The 14,415-nt window shown below is 35.8% G+C and overlaps 2 protein-coding genes across 8 annotated transcripts in view; one reads left to right on the forward strand and one right to left on the reverse strand.

Annotated features, from left to right (window-relative positions):
- Positions 1–1,061: 1,061 nt before the first annotated feature.
- Positions 1,062–11,751, reverse strand: LOC136345496 (angiomotin-like). 3 transcript variants are annotated; one of them, XM_066293849.1, is made up of 16 exons: positions 11,585–11,751; positions 8,762–8,868; positions 8,456–8,704; positions 8,268–8,396; positions 7,990–8,063; positions 7,683–7,932; positions 7,427–7,623; positions 6,945–7,094; positions 6,679–6,799; positions 6,477–6,622; positions 6,261–6,411; positions 6,016–6,202; positions 5,829–5,963; positions 5,504–5,685; positions 4,832–5,016; positions 1,062–2,509 (listed from the first exon to the last, which is right to left on the reverse strand). In XM_066293849.1, the coding sequence occupies exons 2-16, from the start codon at positions 8,814–8,816 to the stop codon at positions 1,799–1,801; spliced, it is 2,922 nt and encodes a 973-aa protein (XP_066149946.1). In that variant the 5' UTR covers positions 8,817–8,868; positions 11,585–11,751; the 3' UTR covers positions 1,062–1,798. The 3 variants fall into 3 exon arrangements, with proteins under 3 accessions (XP_066149946.1, XP_066149945.1, XP_066149944.1); XM_066293848.1 differs by lacking the exon at positions 11,585–11,751 and adding an exon at positions 9,315–9,463 and having other exon boundaries at positions 7,427–7,602; XM_066293847.1 differs by lacking the exon at positions 11,585–11,751 and adding an exon at positions 9,315–9,463.
- Positions 11,752–13,860: 2,109 nt separating this feature from the next.
- Positions 13,861–14,415, forward strand: part of slo (calcium-activated potassium channel slo) — a 79,986-nt gene continuing 79,431 nt past the window's right edge. Inside the window, exon 1 of one of the 5 annotated variants that reach the window (XM_066293989.1) lies at positions 13,861–14,307. The gene's annotated coding sequence lies outside the window, so the exon portion shown is untranslated. The remainder of the gene's footprint in view (positions 14,308–14,415) is intronic. The other 4 variants (XM_066293986.1, XM_066293987.1, XM_066293990.1 and 1 more) reach the window with 4 other exon arrangements.

Raw genomic sequence — 14,415 nt, forward strand, 5'->3', positions numbered from 1 at the left:
CACCAAGTGACAAATTTTCTTTTTAACAAACGACAAAAAATAGGCATCGGAATGTTTTATATAAACGTGGAGAACCGAGGGGATGCCCGATAATACGTACTGATGCCTCAGCGAACAGAGAAAATATAAAACGGGGTTAGGGGTGACGAATCCTGAACAAAATATAAATTTTTACCAAAAATTACATGACTATAGACAGTTATGTAATACTGAGATTATAGTAGAAAAAACCCCGGTTGGTGGCCGTAAAAAAAGGAGGTATTGCTCTCCCAACCGTAAAGCCCTTGGCAGCTTCTGGTTTGTTCGTCACGAATTCATGAATATAGAGTGGCAAACTAAATTATTTAAAAACTAAATTGCAGATTTTATGTCTCCTAGTCAACATGTTCTGTGGGATAGTACCAAACAGGATATCAGACTTAAATCTCCAGTTTTTCTTTTTATGATATCTACGCCTATTTGGCGTTGTGTTGACAAAATTAATGTTTGTTTCCCTGTAATTATCGAGCGTATCCAGAGAACAGCAGCGCTGCCATGTTTTAATGTAGCAGTTCGATTTCGCTGTAGCACTGATCTAATGCTGTAGAGTGCACGTTACACTGGAAAGAGAGAGTTTTGAATAATAAATTTTCACAAAATTAAATTATTAGACATAAAGCAGTCGACGACTTTAGAAGTCAGCAAATACTCTGAATTAAAAAAAAAGCAAATAAATAAAACATGGATGTGCTCATTATTGTTATCTCTGAGCCGGTGAGAATTGTAAAATCGGTTAAATGGGAAAAAAGTTGCTATTTTTTGATGACTTAATATGCCCTAAACATCCCGTATAATGGTTATTACAAGAATGCGCTTTGAGGATTGTTCGACTTCATAGCAACCTTTTCTCGTGGGAGGTTCTGGTACTGCCAGTGTGGATATGTTGAAAATTTCGAACAAGATAATCTTCTGGTGGAAGAATGTGCTGCGCGGTTGTGAGCTGCGCCACTTTTCTTGATATAAACAAATTGTGCAATAGGAAGGCGGAAATTATTTATAAATTTAAAATAAAACACATGCGATTTAAACATTGTATGTATGTATTTATTGCATTTCAAATAAATATTCCAATATATGCATATTCAACTTAGGTAATGATAAAATCCATTTTTAAATGATTATAGGGACACTTGGGAACATTAAATATTTTCATCAACCATTAGTAATTCAAAATAAGAAGATTTAATTCGTCAGATTCGCAATAAAACTTTTTCCTACGACTCTGCAACAAAAGGAGCTCCGAGTCGTCTTTACCGCAAATGTGCGTACAAACATTTCCACCTGCTTGAACGAACTTTGTCTTTATCGCACTGAATGCTGGCAGCATCGTGTAATTATCAACATGCGGCAAAGCACCATTTTCCGCACTTGTTAAGTAAAGAGGTCGGTAACTATAACGTTAACTGATATCTTCGTCAAAACTTGTTTGTATACTTGTGAGTAGTTACTCAATATTGTGATTTTAAAGGTGTATTGTGCTTTTGAGAACTAGTTTGGAGAACTCAATGAGTACAGAAAATTTCAAGACAAATAGGCATGTACGAACGAGTTTAAACGTAATGGGCCTAAAAGAGGAATTCGATTTTTCTCTCAATAAAAAACTTTTTTAGTTTCTAAACCATTATAATAAGGCACTAATATTTTTGATGACTAGTAAGGCACAATGTTTCCACCTAGTTACAGAACCGTTCGTTTAAGAATGATCATACAAACCAGTTGGCATATTTTTACTTCTACACCCAATAAACGAAATAAAGCCTCAAAACTGAATTCTATACTTGTTAGGATCAGTAGAGCTTTTCGCTTCGCGCCCCAGGGAATTGCCCCGCCTCAAACCACCTCCATACATCCTCAGTTTTGACGGAGTTGGCAGAGAACTCGCTGAATTCTCGCTTAACGTAGAAGCAGAATCCCTCTCCCCTGTACTACCACTTCTAATTCTACCTGCAGACTTCCTCAAACTGGCAGAACTACCTCCACTTTCACTCAACCGTCCGTATTCGCCGAGCTTCCTCGGGGGTTGAATTAAAGATCTGGCAGGAGAAGCTCTTCTTGAGCTGTTGTTTGACGAGAGAGATTCAGCTCCATTGGAGTTTTTACGCTGAGGTTCAGCATTCTCCAACCTGTTGTATTCCCCTATTCTACGCGGGAGCCCCGAGCGATGCGAAGGACGGGGCGGGCGGGGCAACGAGCTGGGGGATGGACAAATGCTGGATCCTTCTTGACCCCTGGACATGTCGTTCGCTTCAGTCATGCGCTGCTGCTGTGAAGAACGGCCTTGCTTCTCTAACAACATCATATCTCCGTTTTCCTGGCGGTTTGACGAGGTAAAGAACGTCGAACCTCCAGCTGTAAAGGGAGACTCCCGATCGGCTGAGTTTCTCACACTGCCCAGTAGTGGTTTGGGAAGTTTGCCCTTTCTCTGTGCAGACATCGGATTAGCGAGTCCTGGAAAACAGCAGAGGCCACGCTGTAAAGAGGTAGAAACGTGTTTTGACGGTGCGTTGGGATCTGGAAAGGTTAGTAGACACCGCAATCGAGGAAAGGATGATTCAGAGAGCCGTGCCAGGACGAGCAAATAAGTGGGTGACGTTATGTTTTGATTTTATTTGGATATTTCTTGGAATTCTGTGGGATCTCAGACTCTTTGAACATGACCGAAGTTTCCTACTAATGACCAATAAATGCGAAAACAAAAATTCCTCCTAGAGTCTGTCTCAAAAAACTTTTAAACTAAACATTAACTAATATGGTGGACCCCCAAAATTGGTTTGAATTTTAGAGAGCGCGTAGCTCTAATTTACTGGGTCGATACCTAAGCATAGTACCTTCAGGACAATATGTAATCAATAAATTGTAACCGATACTTTCCCTTTTTAGAAATGTAAAAAGTTTCTTGTATTTCAATATGTTCATATTGTCTTTAGCCATAAAGGGTACTCTCAGCATGGAGTATTTGGCCCAAAAGATTTTCAGAGAATTCAATTTTTTGACCAATGAATGTCGCTGTTGATTTAGTGTCGTTGATATAAAATCAGGGCCCTAAGTATCAACCTATAAAATACCACTCAACATTAATTTAAATTGAAATAATAAAATAACTAAACTTCGAAAGGAAATAAAACTAATTTTACTATCTCGCATACCTTCGAATGTCTGATTTACACAAAGATCGAAATCATATAGTTAGAAATTCTTAAAAATTAAAATATCAAAACTTGCAATATTATTAACAAAGAGCCTCCGGACTTTTCTGAGAGCTTTCACTAGAGATTTTTGCTCGCTACTTAGTCGCGCCTCAGGGGTCACCCTAACAAGAATATAGTTTTACATTGTGTAGCAGTTAGCGCGGCATCATCGACATTAATATACAGATGGCAGAGATCAATTTTCATTTAGGATCTGATAACACCTCGAACTCTTTGGCCCCATGGTTTTTTTGTAGTTCTTGTATTATTAGGAAGGTGTCAAATTTCAAACCAAAATCGGGATACTTCTGTAATGCTTATTCAAAGATTGTAGTACTGCTTTGCAACTGGCACGATTTAATGACGGAACAGGAATTTAAAAAATGCAAAACTCTAGTAAAAAGACCAGCAATGCCAAGGCTTTATTTACGGTGAGCACTAAACACTGGGAGGGATAAAAGCATCAAACACACACATATAAAAACTATAATTTATTTTTAACATGCTAAAAACACGATACATGCATAAAACTAAAATCGACGGCGGTCATGTTAGCCAGAATAACATAAATTGCTTTAAAATCAGATCTTACGTTGAAGAACAAGCTTTGTAGATAAATTGCCTAATAAGTGCGGCAAAGAATAATGGTTTCTATCCAACGAATCTATAGACGGTTCCAAGTTATCAAAAATCTCTGTTTCCACGAAAATCAAAAATTTACCTTGATACCATTAAACAGTGACAGTGCACGAGAAACTAGCAAATCTATAATTCCAGCTAAACCTCACTTATTTATTAAATTTGAAGAGCATCTATTACATATACAAGCGAAATCATTTGATTTTCATGTGACTGTGGGATTTTTCCAAGTTTAGAATATAGTATATCTTGATTTTGCATACCTACACTCATTCTACAGGTTTACAAGCCTATTCATAAATCTAGAAATTCTCTAAACTACAAAATAAATCTGATTTAAAACCTAAATTCGAGTTAGTGCTAAAATAATGAGAAATTATTAAATAAGTTCTTGGATCTACTAAAAACTATTTTTGGATCAAATCTGAAGACTAGAATAAGATACAAAATGTAGTTGGTTTCATGAAAATTTTCTAGGAATTACTGAACTTGGAATGTAATTCTAGGCCTGACTACGGACGCCGAAATACAGTTAAAAATTATTAGTAAAAATAAGAATAAATCGATACACTAGTACAGAAAAAAAGATCTAAAATCGCATTAATTGCCAAATAATTTAAAAAATACAACAGGTGCGAACAAAAATTCCTAAATATTTCTTTGGTACGCTAGCGTAACCGAATTAAACAAAAGCGAGGCAATAGTCACTGTAAAAGAATGGCGTTTCAACAACTTAAAACCCATTTCACATACAGCGTGACCAAAATATATGGTTCCGCTCAATAATAATTATAGGAAAATAACGATTTAATCGCCAAAAAAAACATTTTTCCCAAATTCTTATAAAATTGCAGATATTAAATGGGCATTTCTATCTATCTAAAATGCTTTGGATTATTTTACAGTGACTAACTAAATCCCTAAAGGCACCACACTCATCAATAAAACGTCTCAGTTTCTCCTACCTTGCCCAGTAGCTGGTTGTCCAGTTGGCTGTCTATTTCCTTAAGCTGATTATCTAACTGTTGTTTTGTGGCATCAAAGTTTTTATTTGAGTCGTATTGGCTGTAAGACGGCATGTGGTATGAAGTTTCGCTGCCGGTGTATGAGTTGCCTGAACCGTACGCTGTAGAGTTTTTCAGACTGTTCACTGAAATTAAAATCACAATGGTGAGTTACATTGATATATATGCATTGAGCACCAAAATTCTCCCTTCCTGTGCTTAATTGACCACTAAGCCAGTAAAGTTGTTTAGATAACCGCACCAGTGGACATCCAGTGAGGCAAGATGGTAAATTTTTTTACTCTTTTTATCTAAATAAATAATAATGGAAAGGGGAAAAAGTACATAATATAAAATTTACGACACGCGACCACCCGTCATGCACTAAAGGACACGCTTGCTTAAAGGTTAATCTAGCAATTTATAGACATAGGAAGAATTGCAATTTTTTAAATCCAAAAAGAATCAAAACATGATCCAAGACAAGAAAAATCGATTACCCATCTGTGTAGCTGAATCTTCTTCGATGGGTTTGTGTGTGGTATGGGTATATGAATTCGGAATCGGTAATTTGATAATAATTAATGTAACTCCAAAAGGTTCGTTCATAATTTCTCTACGAAAATAGCTCACCTAATTCCTCCCTGGAAACTGTGGTCCCCAACCCTATATCGATATCAGCGCCTCCTAAACTAGGGTGCGGGGTATGATGCGGAGATCTTCCTAATATTGACACATCTTTGTCGTAGGTGTGTTTTTGGAGAACTCTGATCATTGCATCTTTTTCTGCCAACTTTGATTCTAGATCTTTCAATCTGAAAATTAAATAAAGACAATTATATATCAACAAAGATTAGAGGTTGATTTTTTATTCAATTGCAAAGTCGCATGTCTCTTTGATACATTCTCAGAAATTTCGGTTATTTCCTTAACTAATTCAAAAATGGGATGTATTTGCCTTGATTCCAAGTCTGCGACTTTCTTTTGTGAGGCGTGAACTTCATCCATGTGCCTGATTTTTTCGTTACGAGCTTCCGCAATTATCTTTTCAGTTTCCTGGCTGGTTTTCTCTAAAGCGGCAATTTTTGCATCCCTACAAAACATTTGGAATTACCCCAATTTGTATTTTAAAGTGTACAGCGTACTTCGGAATGCTTGCGGCATCTATGGCCGCTTGTCGCAACGCGTTCTCTTCCAAATACCGTTGTTCCCATTTGGCGCATTCTCCTTCGAGTCTCATAAGACTCTCATCTTTTTCACGCAGTTGCCGTTTAAGTTCCGATGCCGATTCGTTGCCTAATCCACTAGGCAATTCCCAACCTTTATGTTCTCCTACAACAATTTACAAGATAATCTCCTTGAGAGTTCCATTTTTAAAAATCAATTTTACCTTGCGCTGCTTTGGCTCTCTGCAATTCGGTCTCCAATTGAAGCCTTAATTTTCGTTCGGTTTCTTCTCGTCGGTCGCTTGCCAATTGCAATGAGTAGAGTGCTCTCTGCAATTGCGCCACTCGGTCGACGTATACTTGTTTCTTTCGGTTCTGAAATCGCCAGTTCAAAAAATAATCAAGGACTTCAAAAGAAGATATTAATAACTCCTACATACCTCTTCTTCGAGTCGGACTACATTTCCTTGTGCGTTTGTTAAAGCCGTATCTAAAATATCGATGTGCGTTCGCTGCTCTTGAAGAGTGGCTCTCTGAGCCGCTAACTCAATTTCTTGTCTTTCTTTAGCTGCTGCTAATTCCTTGTCTAGAAAAAAAAATCATTTTTCTTATATTCTTTAGTTCGTAATTTTTCATATTTACTCTGCATTATTAATTGCTTGATTATTCCCTCTCGTTTGCTGAGCTCTCTTCTTAGACTGTCTGGACCAGTGGTGTCAGGTACTGGAGACCTGCTCAGCACTTGCGTTGAAAGTAAGTCAACCTAATCGTAAGTTTTTGTAATTTCCATGATTCAAATAAGAACTATTTTAGAATAGAGCACGAACTGAACAAAATTTAAAATATTACTGCTTTCATACATTTCACATGTTATTTTAATTGTCAAATAAAAAAAGTATTTAGCTTACTTGTTCGCGTAAAGCTCTATTCAATTCCTGATAGCGTCGGCCATCCGCCTGCAAACGAACCCTAGCTGCTCTTTCCAGCCTTTCCCTTCTATCACACGACTGTACCAAGTCTTCATGAGCCTTGTATACTTTTAAAATCTCTTGTTCCAGCTAAATGTGAACAAATATATAATATTGAAAAACCCCACTATCTAAATGGGTCTAAGTTACAAAAAGAAAACACGCCAAATCATAAAAGTTAATAGGGCTTCAAATGGCGGCTGCAGGACAATCCGAAAAAACGTTTAACCTTACATTATCATTAAGTAAACAAATGATATGAGTTACCTTCTCAGCGCTCTAGGAAAGCCACCGAACACAATCTAAGACTTTCCTGTATTCGTCATAAACACTGACTGATTTGTGAAATTAAAAAGTTTATTTAAAATATGACTTGAGACCAAATCTATGATAAAATGAATACACATGTCTCTAAAACTCACTTTATGAGTTTTCTCGACCCTCCTATAACAATTTTCCAACTCATGCTTTAGGGCACTATTTTCCTTTATAAGAATCTCCACCATCTCCCCAGAAGGCCATACTTCCTCATTTTTTGATTCATTCTCCTCTCTGCCTTTAGTGGGAGGTCTCGGAGCCGACACTCCTCGTCTGAATCCTGCAATGACAGCTGCATCTTCTACACATATCAACTCATCAATAGAACATCAATACCGCAAGAAAATATTGAATCTCTACCTGTAAAGTCAGACTTGGCAACGCCCACTGAAGTCAAATCAGGTTGCGACTTCGACAAGGACAACTTGTCATTGATTATCTTGTTTTGATTGTTAACAGCAGCTTGCAAGGGCGATTTATCTGCCCATTTATTTGGGTATTCGGTAGGTGATGGCAGGACGGTAAAATCAAAGGAAGCAGCATCAAATCTGCCTATCAGATCGTGTATCATGTCGTTGTTGACTGTGCTGCCAGGAGATGGAGCTTTTACCTGAATAAGGCACATTAACATATTATACTAATTTAAGAAAATAATATTGAGACATACCTCTTTCGCTAAATGCTTCAAAACGCTGGATTGGCTCAAATAGTCATCCGGGATTTCAGTTATTTCTTGGACACCTAAAACAATTTTAATGCGGTTACACTAAAATGTTTTAAATAAATGCAGCTGAATCTAAGTTTGTTAAATTAATTGAATGCATAACACAATAATAGTGTATACGTCATGTGCAAAACCATAAAAAAAGGCACTAATCGCAATAAAAATAATAAAACAAGTTTAAGAAACTTTACTCATATATACGTTCGCGCTCAAACTTTTACCTGTGCTTGTAACTGAAGGGGAAGGAGAAGTTGAGCTTCTTTTTTGCCCTGGTGACAGTTTGGTATCATAAATACTAGACTGTTGATGTAGGTAACTTTGGGGTGACGATGTTGGACCAGAATTTCTCCCTAAATAGAAAAAAAACCATCAGATGATTAGATGTTGCTTAAAAAGTAACGAATCGTACCTGTCCAAGATTCATCTCCAGCACTATGAATAATCAAAGTATTATATGAAGACGAGGATACATCTAAAGAACTACGATTTGACGGCAAACTGTCCCTTAATGAACTTCGGTTACTGGCTTGAAGATTCTCTTGGCCTTGCGGTTCCTGCCTGGGAGTGTGCCTAATGACGTATTTTTCCTCATTTGAGAGGTTTTCGTTAGAAGTAGACACGTCAGTCTCACTCCCACTCAAACTTTGACGAAACGCACCTTAAAAGTATCCACATACACTTTAAATAAATAACTAACATGTGTAAGTATAATCACCTTGTCCCTGACCAACTTGGATTGAATAAGACCTAAATCTGTTTGCCTGCTGCATTATTGAATTGTATAAATTGATGTCCAGATAAGCTGGAGCGGTAAGAGCATACCTGCAAGAAACATGAGATTGATTGCATTTAAAAGGGTAATAAATTTGACCTCCTATTTGTTTTTAATCTGTAGACAACCTACACTTTAATGGGCTAGGCAAAATACATCGGAATTTACAAAATAAATACCACACATAAGCTGTTATTGAGAGCTCGATATTATGGTGCTTATCACTTTGTCGTTTCACATTCCATTGAATGAAATTAAAAACATAAATACTTTGGTGATTAGATAGATGAGTTATTTCTTGAAATCCAACATAAACTTATTATGGAATAGTAGTAAAAAAGTAAAGAACCATATAAATTTTCTTATCCAAAATTTGCTGCCAAAAACTTTTCTGGCTTCTCTCATTGCTTACAATCTAAACAGCAACAATGAAGTAGGAAATGAAAACAATTTGTAGGTATATTTAATAAGATAAGTACACGGTCTTAATGCTCACCTCATTCTTGATAAAATAATTGTTTCCACTTCTATACCGACAATGTATAATTCTTAATAAAAAGTTTTAAAGTACAATAAGAACAATAATCACTGAATGAACCACACTAACCCACAACCAAGTAACCAACCACCAACTCAAAAACTAGTAAATGCACTATCTTATTTTCAGAAAGATAGGTACTTAATTAATTTTATCATTAGAAATAAAAATGAAATACTGCAATATCTTGATAAGCACATTCCTCAGGAAATATTTAAAGACTACTTCAACCTGGTCTTAAAAGATGAGGCGGTGATTAAGTGTCGTTTAAAGATTGAATAAATTGACATTTTAACGGCCTAACTAATACTAACTTAAGTATAAAATTTTAAAAATTTACCCAGATATAGCTATAAAAGATATGAAGTAATAGTTACAAAACTGAAATCTGCAAGCAAGTTTCTAATTTTATTACTGTGACCTGGAGTCATATAAACTTTCATCACATCATAACTACGAGTAATTTCAATTCTGCAAGAGCTATCAAACCTACCAAAAATGCGTGGAAGCAATGAAAGTTTCATTTCTACAGGAATCTTCTTAGGACACCAGTTTTAAAAAAATACCACCATAAACACCCTGTACAAAACTATAAAAGGGTATGAATATATTTTCCTACTCTATTAATTTTGTTCTATCTATCTGTCACAAAATCAGGAAAATTTCCAAATCTCTTTGAATTTGAATCACTTTATCAATATAGAAATGTGAATATCTTAAAATATTTTTACAGGTCAAAACTTTATCAGTTTCACAGTTATTCAATTTTCTGCAATTAGTTCAACTTGAGAAATTCAATAACCTACATCCATTTATCAGCAGAGTCAACAGATGAGTAACTATTTGTACTATAGTGAAAGGCATGTGTTACAAGTGAAGTTTAGAAGATGCTTTGCAGTCCCAGCATAGTTCATTAAGTTGTTCCAAATTGGAGAATATTGGTAGAATGATATTTTCTTTTTAACTAAGTGAGCAATCGCAGTAAATAGAACAAAACTACAAGAACCAGCCAGAATCATGTGGGATAATATTGAGGAAAAAAAATCTTTTATTTTCTACAATATAAAATGAGATTTAAAAATTGACTTTATTAAATGGTAGAATACTACTGATGACTTGAGGAGGAAGAGCATTTTGATCGAATGTCTAACAGTTGCCGGTAAAGGGTTTGACCTGTTTAGCAAAAGAATAATTGCATCAAAAGATCTAACAAGATGTTACTTAGAGTGACAGTGAGGTTTTCAAGCAATCTGTGCATGACAGGAAAAGACCACTCAAGTCCATTAAACCATTTAGGAGATTTGCCCTACTTGCTGTCTAAAATGTGACACATGGTACATACTGGACTGTTTGAATCCTCAATAAGTTTTCCATTAATATCTTTTTTAGCTTGCTGTATTTTATTGTTACATTTTTAAGTGTATTTATTAAAATATTGTTTATTTACTTCTCCATACGGAAAACAAGGTTCTGCTAAATTGGCAATTCTAAATGGAACAAAATTGTTAAAATAAGCCAAAGAATCTGTAGTTAGCAGATTGGCATCTTTTTTGTACCCATTTTATACACTGTTTATAAAGGAAAAACAGGACACCACAACCAAGCATTAGCTCAGCCTTTTGAAGAAACTCCCAAAGGTTTCTAAGTTAACATTTTTTTTTTCTTAAACCAGTTCTCAACATTCAGAGAAAATATAACTGTCAGCTACAGTTTTTGTCAGCAAAATATCTTTCACAAACACAAAAAAGTTTGTTGTAGAGAATACAGTGTTATTTACTTGCTATTTATGTATCAGTTGTCTTGCCTGAATAGACTTATGTGATATGCTAAATGCTATGAGTGGGTATATATTAAAGTTGCTACTGTCCATTACTAAAGACATAGGTATTTCAGCTGACCTGTAAGAAGTCTTGAACTTGTATTATGAGTTACGACATCGAACTTGTATTATATATTTTTTGTGCTATTTGAGAATTTTAAAGGGAACTTGAGCATTGCAGACAACCAATTATTCAGTGTTTACTTATTTAACTGCATTTTTTAGCATTCCCTTGTAGTAAGAATAACAACATATATGAATAGTGAATTGATACGTTTTTAAAGACTTAAATTATAGCTGCTTATGAACATTCAAATTGTCTTTTATGATAGTACTACGCCAAAGCTTTCTACTTCCCCATTCGGCTGAAATAGTAGCCATATAAAAATATTATTCCTACAGTACTTACGGAAAAGGAATTCCAATATCTTGTGGTGGAAGATTATAGTTATTTTCCGCGGTAGCTAGCAGCACAGTTCAATTTTCCACAAGGCTCAAGAAAAAGTTAAATTTATAAAATTAAAACAAGAAAAATAACCTTTCTCCCCGCATTCTTCAAGTGACAGACTGACAGGCAGTGTCAAATCAAATGTTTGAAATTCTTGGAATTCCTTTCGCTTACATTATATGACATTGAAAAACAAGTGACTAGTGACGTGACAGAGTACACCGGAGTAGGTTCAGAACTTACGCATAGGAGTAAATGGACTGGACTTTACAAGTGTTAGGTCCTGTTAATTATTTCGCGCGTAACACGATATGCGAACTGAATAGTTTAAGCGGCCAAAATTCGATTTCTACAAATGTGTTTTTAATGATATTTGCCATCAAAGATAATTCATCGATTTATTTTGTTTAAAAGTAGACTTTGTAGGTATAAAGTACTATGTTTCCAATAAATAGCGCACTATACAACTTCCTCAAAAAAGTTAATTTGCTACTTGCAACACTGGTCAGTATTCAAGCCACTGCACTTTTCACAGTTAATTCTGAAACTGTAACCCGGCAAGCATTGTTAACACGACACAAATATCTCTGATGTGATTTGCATTCAAATATTGAATTGTTTTCATCCATCATGGCTTTCCATTGCCGCCTTGGACGAAAATTCCAAAATAGTTTGATATACCGGGTGTCCAGGCGAACCCTGGACATAGAAGATTGGTGTCTATGGAAAATCGGTTTTTATTTTTGTGCGCCTGCACGGATTATCCAATTTACATGTGACTATAGTCTTCAAGACCGGCCATTGTTCCGCAAATTTTTCAATCTTCGAATTAGAGCTGTTTTGGCTCACAACGCCATCAAAATTTAAAAAATTGAATATTCCGCATAACCGTTTGAGGCCATGATTAGTCTGATTGGTCGGTGGTTTCTTAAGAAATTGCTGTAAATGTTTTTGCAAACAATGTTAAAGTTTTTTGTTTTTGTTCACTTACTTATTTGGTTGAGCTTTAATATTTAGATAGATGTTTAATTTATTTGTTTTCATTTTTTCTTTGTTGCATTTAAATAAAAGAGTAAATAAAAAAAGACAAAATTAATTTGACATGGACTTTTTACGTTTATGTGATTGGCGATTTCATATTTATTTGATGGCCGGTCTTGAGTACTGTGACCTCCATGTGAAAGTTTTTCAATTGGATAATCCGTGCAGGCGTAAAAAAAAGAACCGATTTTCCATGTTAATCTCCTATGGCCAGGGTTCGTCTGGACTTTGGGAATAAAGAAAATACACAAAATTTACTTTTTGGGGAAAATGTGATGATAAAATAATTTTTAAATTAATATATTTATTAAATGGAAACATTTAAAATTCAAGTTACTTCGGGTTGGGGATGAAAGTCTTATCCACCCCTCCAAGTCGGCCCCTGAATGCTTCTGAAGTCTGAGATCATACAACCAGTTCGGTGGAAGCGATCAGGGAAAACTAACGTGGAAGACAATATGGGTGTATCGTCCTGGGAATGCTCGACTTTTGTAAGGATGTTCCATGAATGGAAGGAAATATTTTCAATCTGCAATCAACCCCTTTGGACATTCATCAAGGAAATGGGGCATGAATGTAGAGGTCGGAAATCCTATTGTGATGGTAAATTTTCAATAAAGAGGGATAATGTTGGAGGCCTTATGGTGAATAGCTACGAAGGTTGAAATACTGTCATGAATATAATGAGGATGTAAAACAAATAAATAGAGGAGAAATCGGAATAGAGATCTCTGATTGAAAAGTAGAAATTAAGCACAAAGAGGCCTAAAGATAATGATCAAAGTCGCTAGAGTCAGTCAACTTTTTGGAATGATAATATGGCTCAATGTTTCATTAGCGATTGAAGAAAGGAATTTTCGTGATATTTACTTTGTCACCTTCCATACATTTCGATAAACTATTAATTTCCTTTTTTCTAGTTATTTTTCTCCGGTTCTGAAGACTGTAACCCGCTGGTCATCGACGCATTAACAAGGTTTTTCGTCAGAAGCCCTTAGTAAAGGGTGAATCTTATTTTACTCTTAGTAAGATTTAACTGGGAGTAAATACGGAAAAGACGCAACAAAAATTTTTTCTAAATTGAACAGTAGGGTACTCAAATATTGTTCGAGAGTAAATGGCCATTGACGTAGATTTCTTGAAAAAAGTTTAATATGGAAAACGGAGAATCAAAACAACAAATTCAAGTTTTGCGTGCTGCAATTTGATCCCTATGTATATGATCTTTCGCAATTTATAATTCGTAAAATGTTTTTCTGAAGCCTAGGAGAGCTCAAATCCACTTGTTTGTGGTTGGACACTTTTAAAGCCATAGAAGGACACTCGTAGAATGATAAATCCATGATATCCATGAGAGGACGCGTTTTCCGCACTTCGCCGTCATCGATTTGCCGCATCGGGTCGCGCCGGCGTCTCGACGCTCCATTGGCCGGGCGTCCGCTCAGTCGCCTTTCGATGTTCAGAGGTTTGCGTGGACCGCGTTGAAATCTCGCTTGGAAAGAGTCATCGCGATATAGTGTAGAGTTTTTACTTTGATCTTAAACTTAGTGAACATTTGGCAGAGACTAAAGTAGATTTTTGCAGAGGTCTTTTCAGGTAGATGCGGAAAATGATAGTACACTGAAAAACCCAGATTTCTATAGGTAGGTATTTTGGGCATTCTGTGAATGTAGGTTTCTGGGGGTTTTATAGGTCAACCAATGGCTTGACATGGAATATTTGATTTGGGATCAAAGTGCAACTAAAATATA

The sequence above is a fragment of the Euwallacea fornicatus genome, chromosome 20 (genome assembly GCF_040115645.1).
Source record: "Euwallacea fornicatus isolate EFF26 chromosome 20, ASM4011564v1, whole genome shotgun sequence".
NCBI classification, from domain to species: domain Eukaryota; kingdom Metazoa; phylum Arthropoda; class Insecta; order Coleoptera; family Curculionidae; genus Euwallacea; species Euwallacea fornicatus.

What these genes read in the sequence shown, in the direction of transcription:
- LOC136345496 (XM_066293847.1), bottom strand. An exon ending in CCCTTCAGTTACAAGCACAG is followed by an intron (nt 8,064 to 8,267) that starts GTAAAAGTTTGA and finishes AAATTGTTTTAG; the next exon opens with GTGTCCAAGAAATAACTGAA. An exon ending in ACAACCAGCTACTGGGCAAG is followed by an intron (nt 2,510 to 4,831) that starts GTAGGAGAAACT and finishes ACCTCTTTACAG; the next exon opens with CGTGGCCTCTGCTGTTTTCC.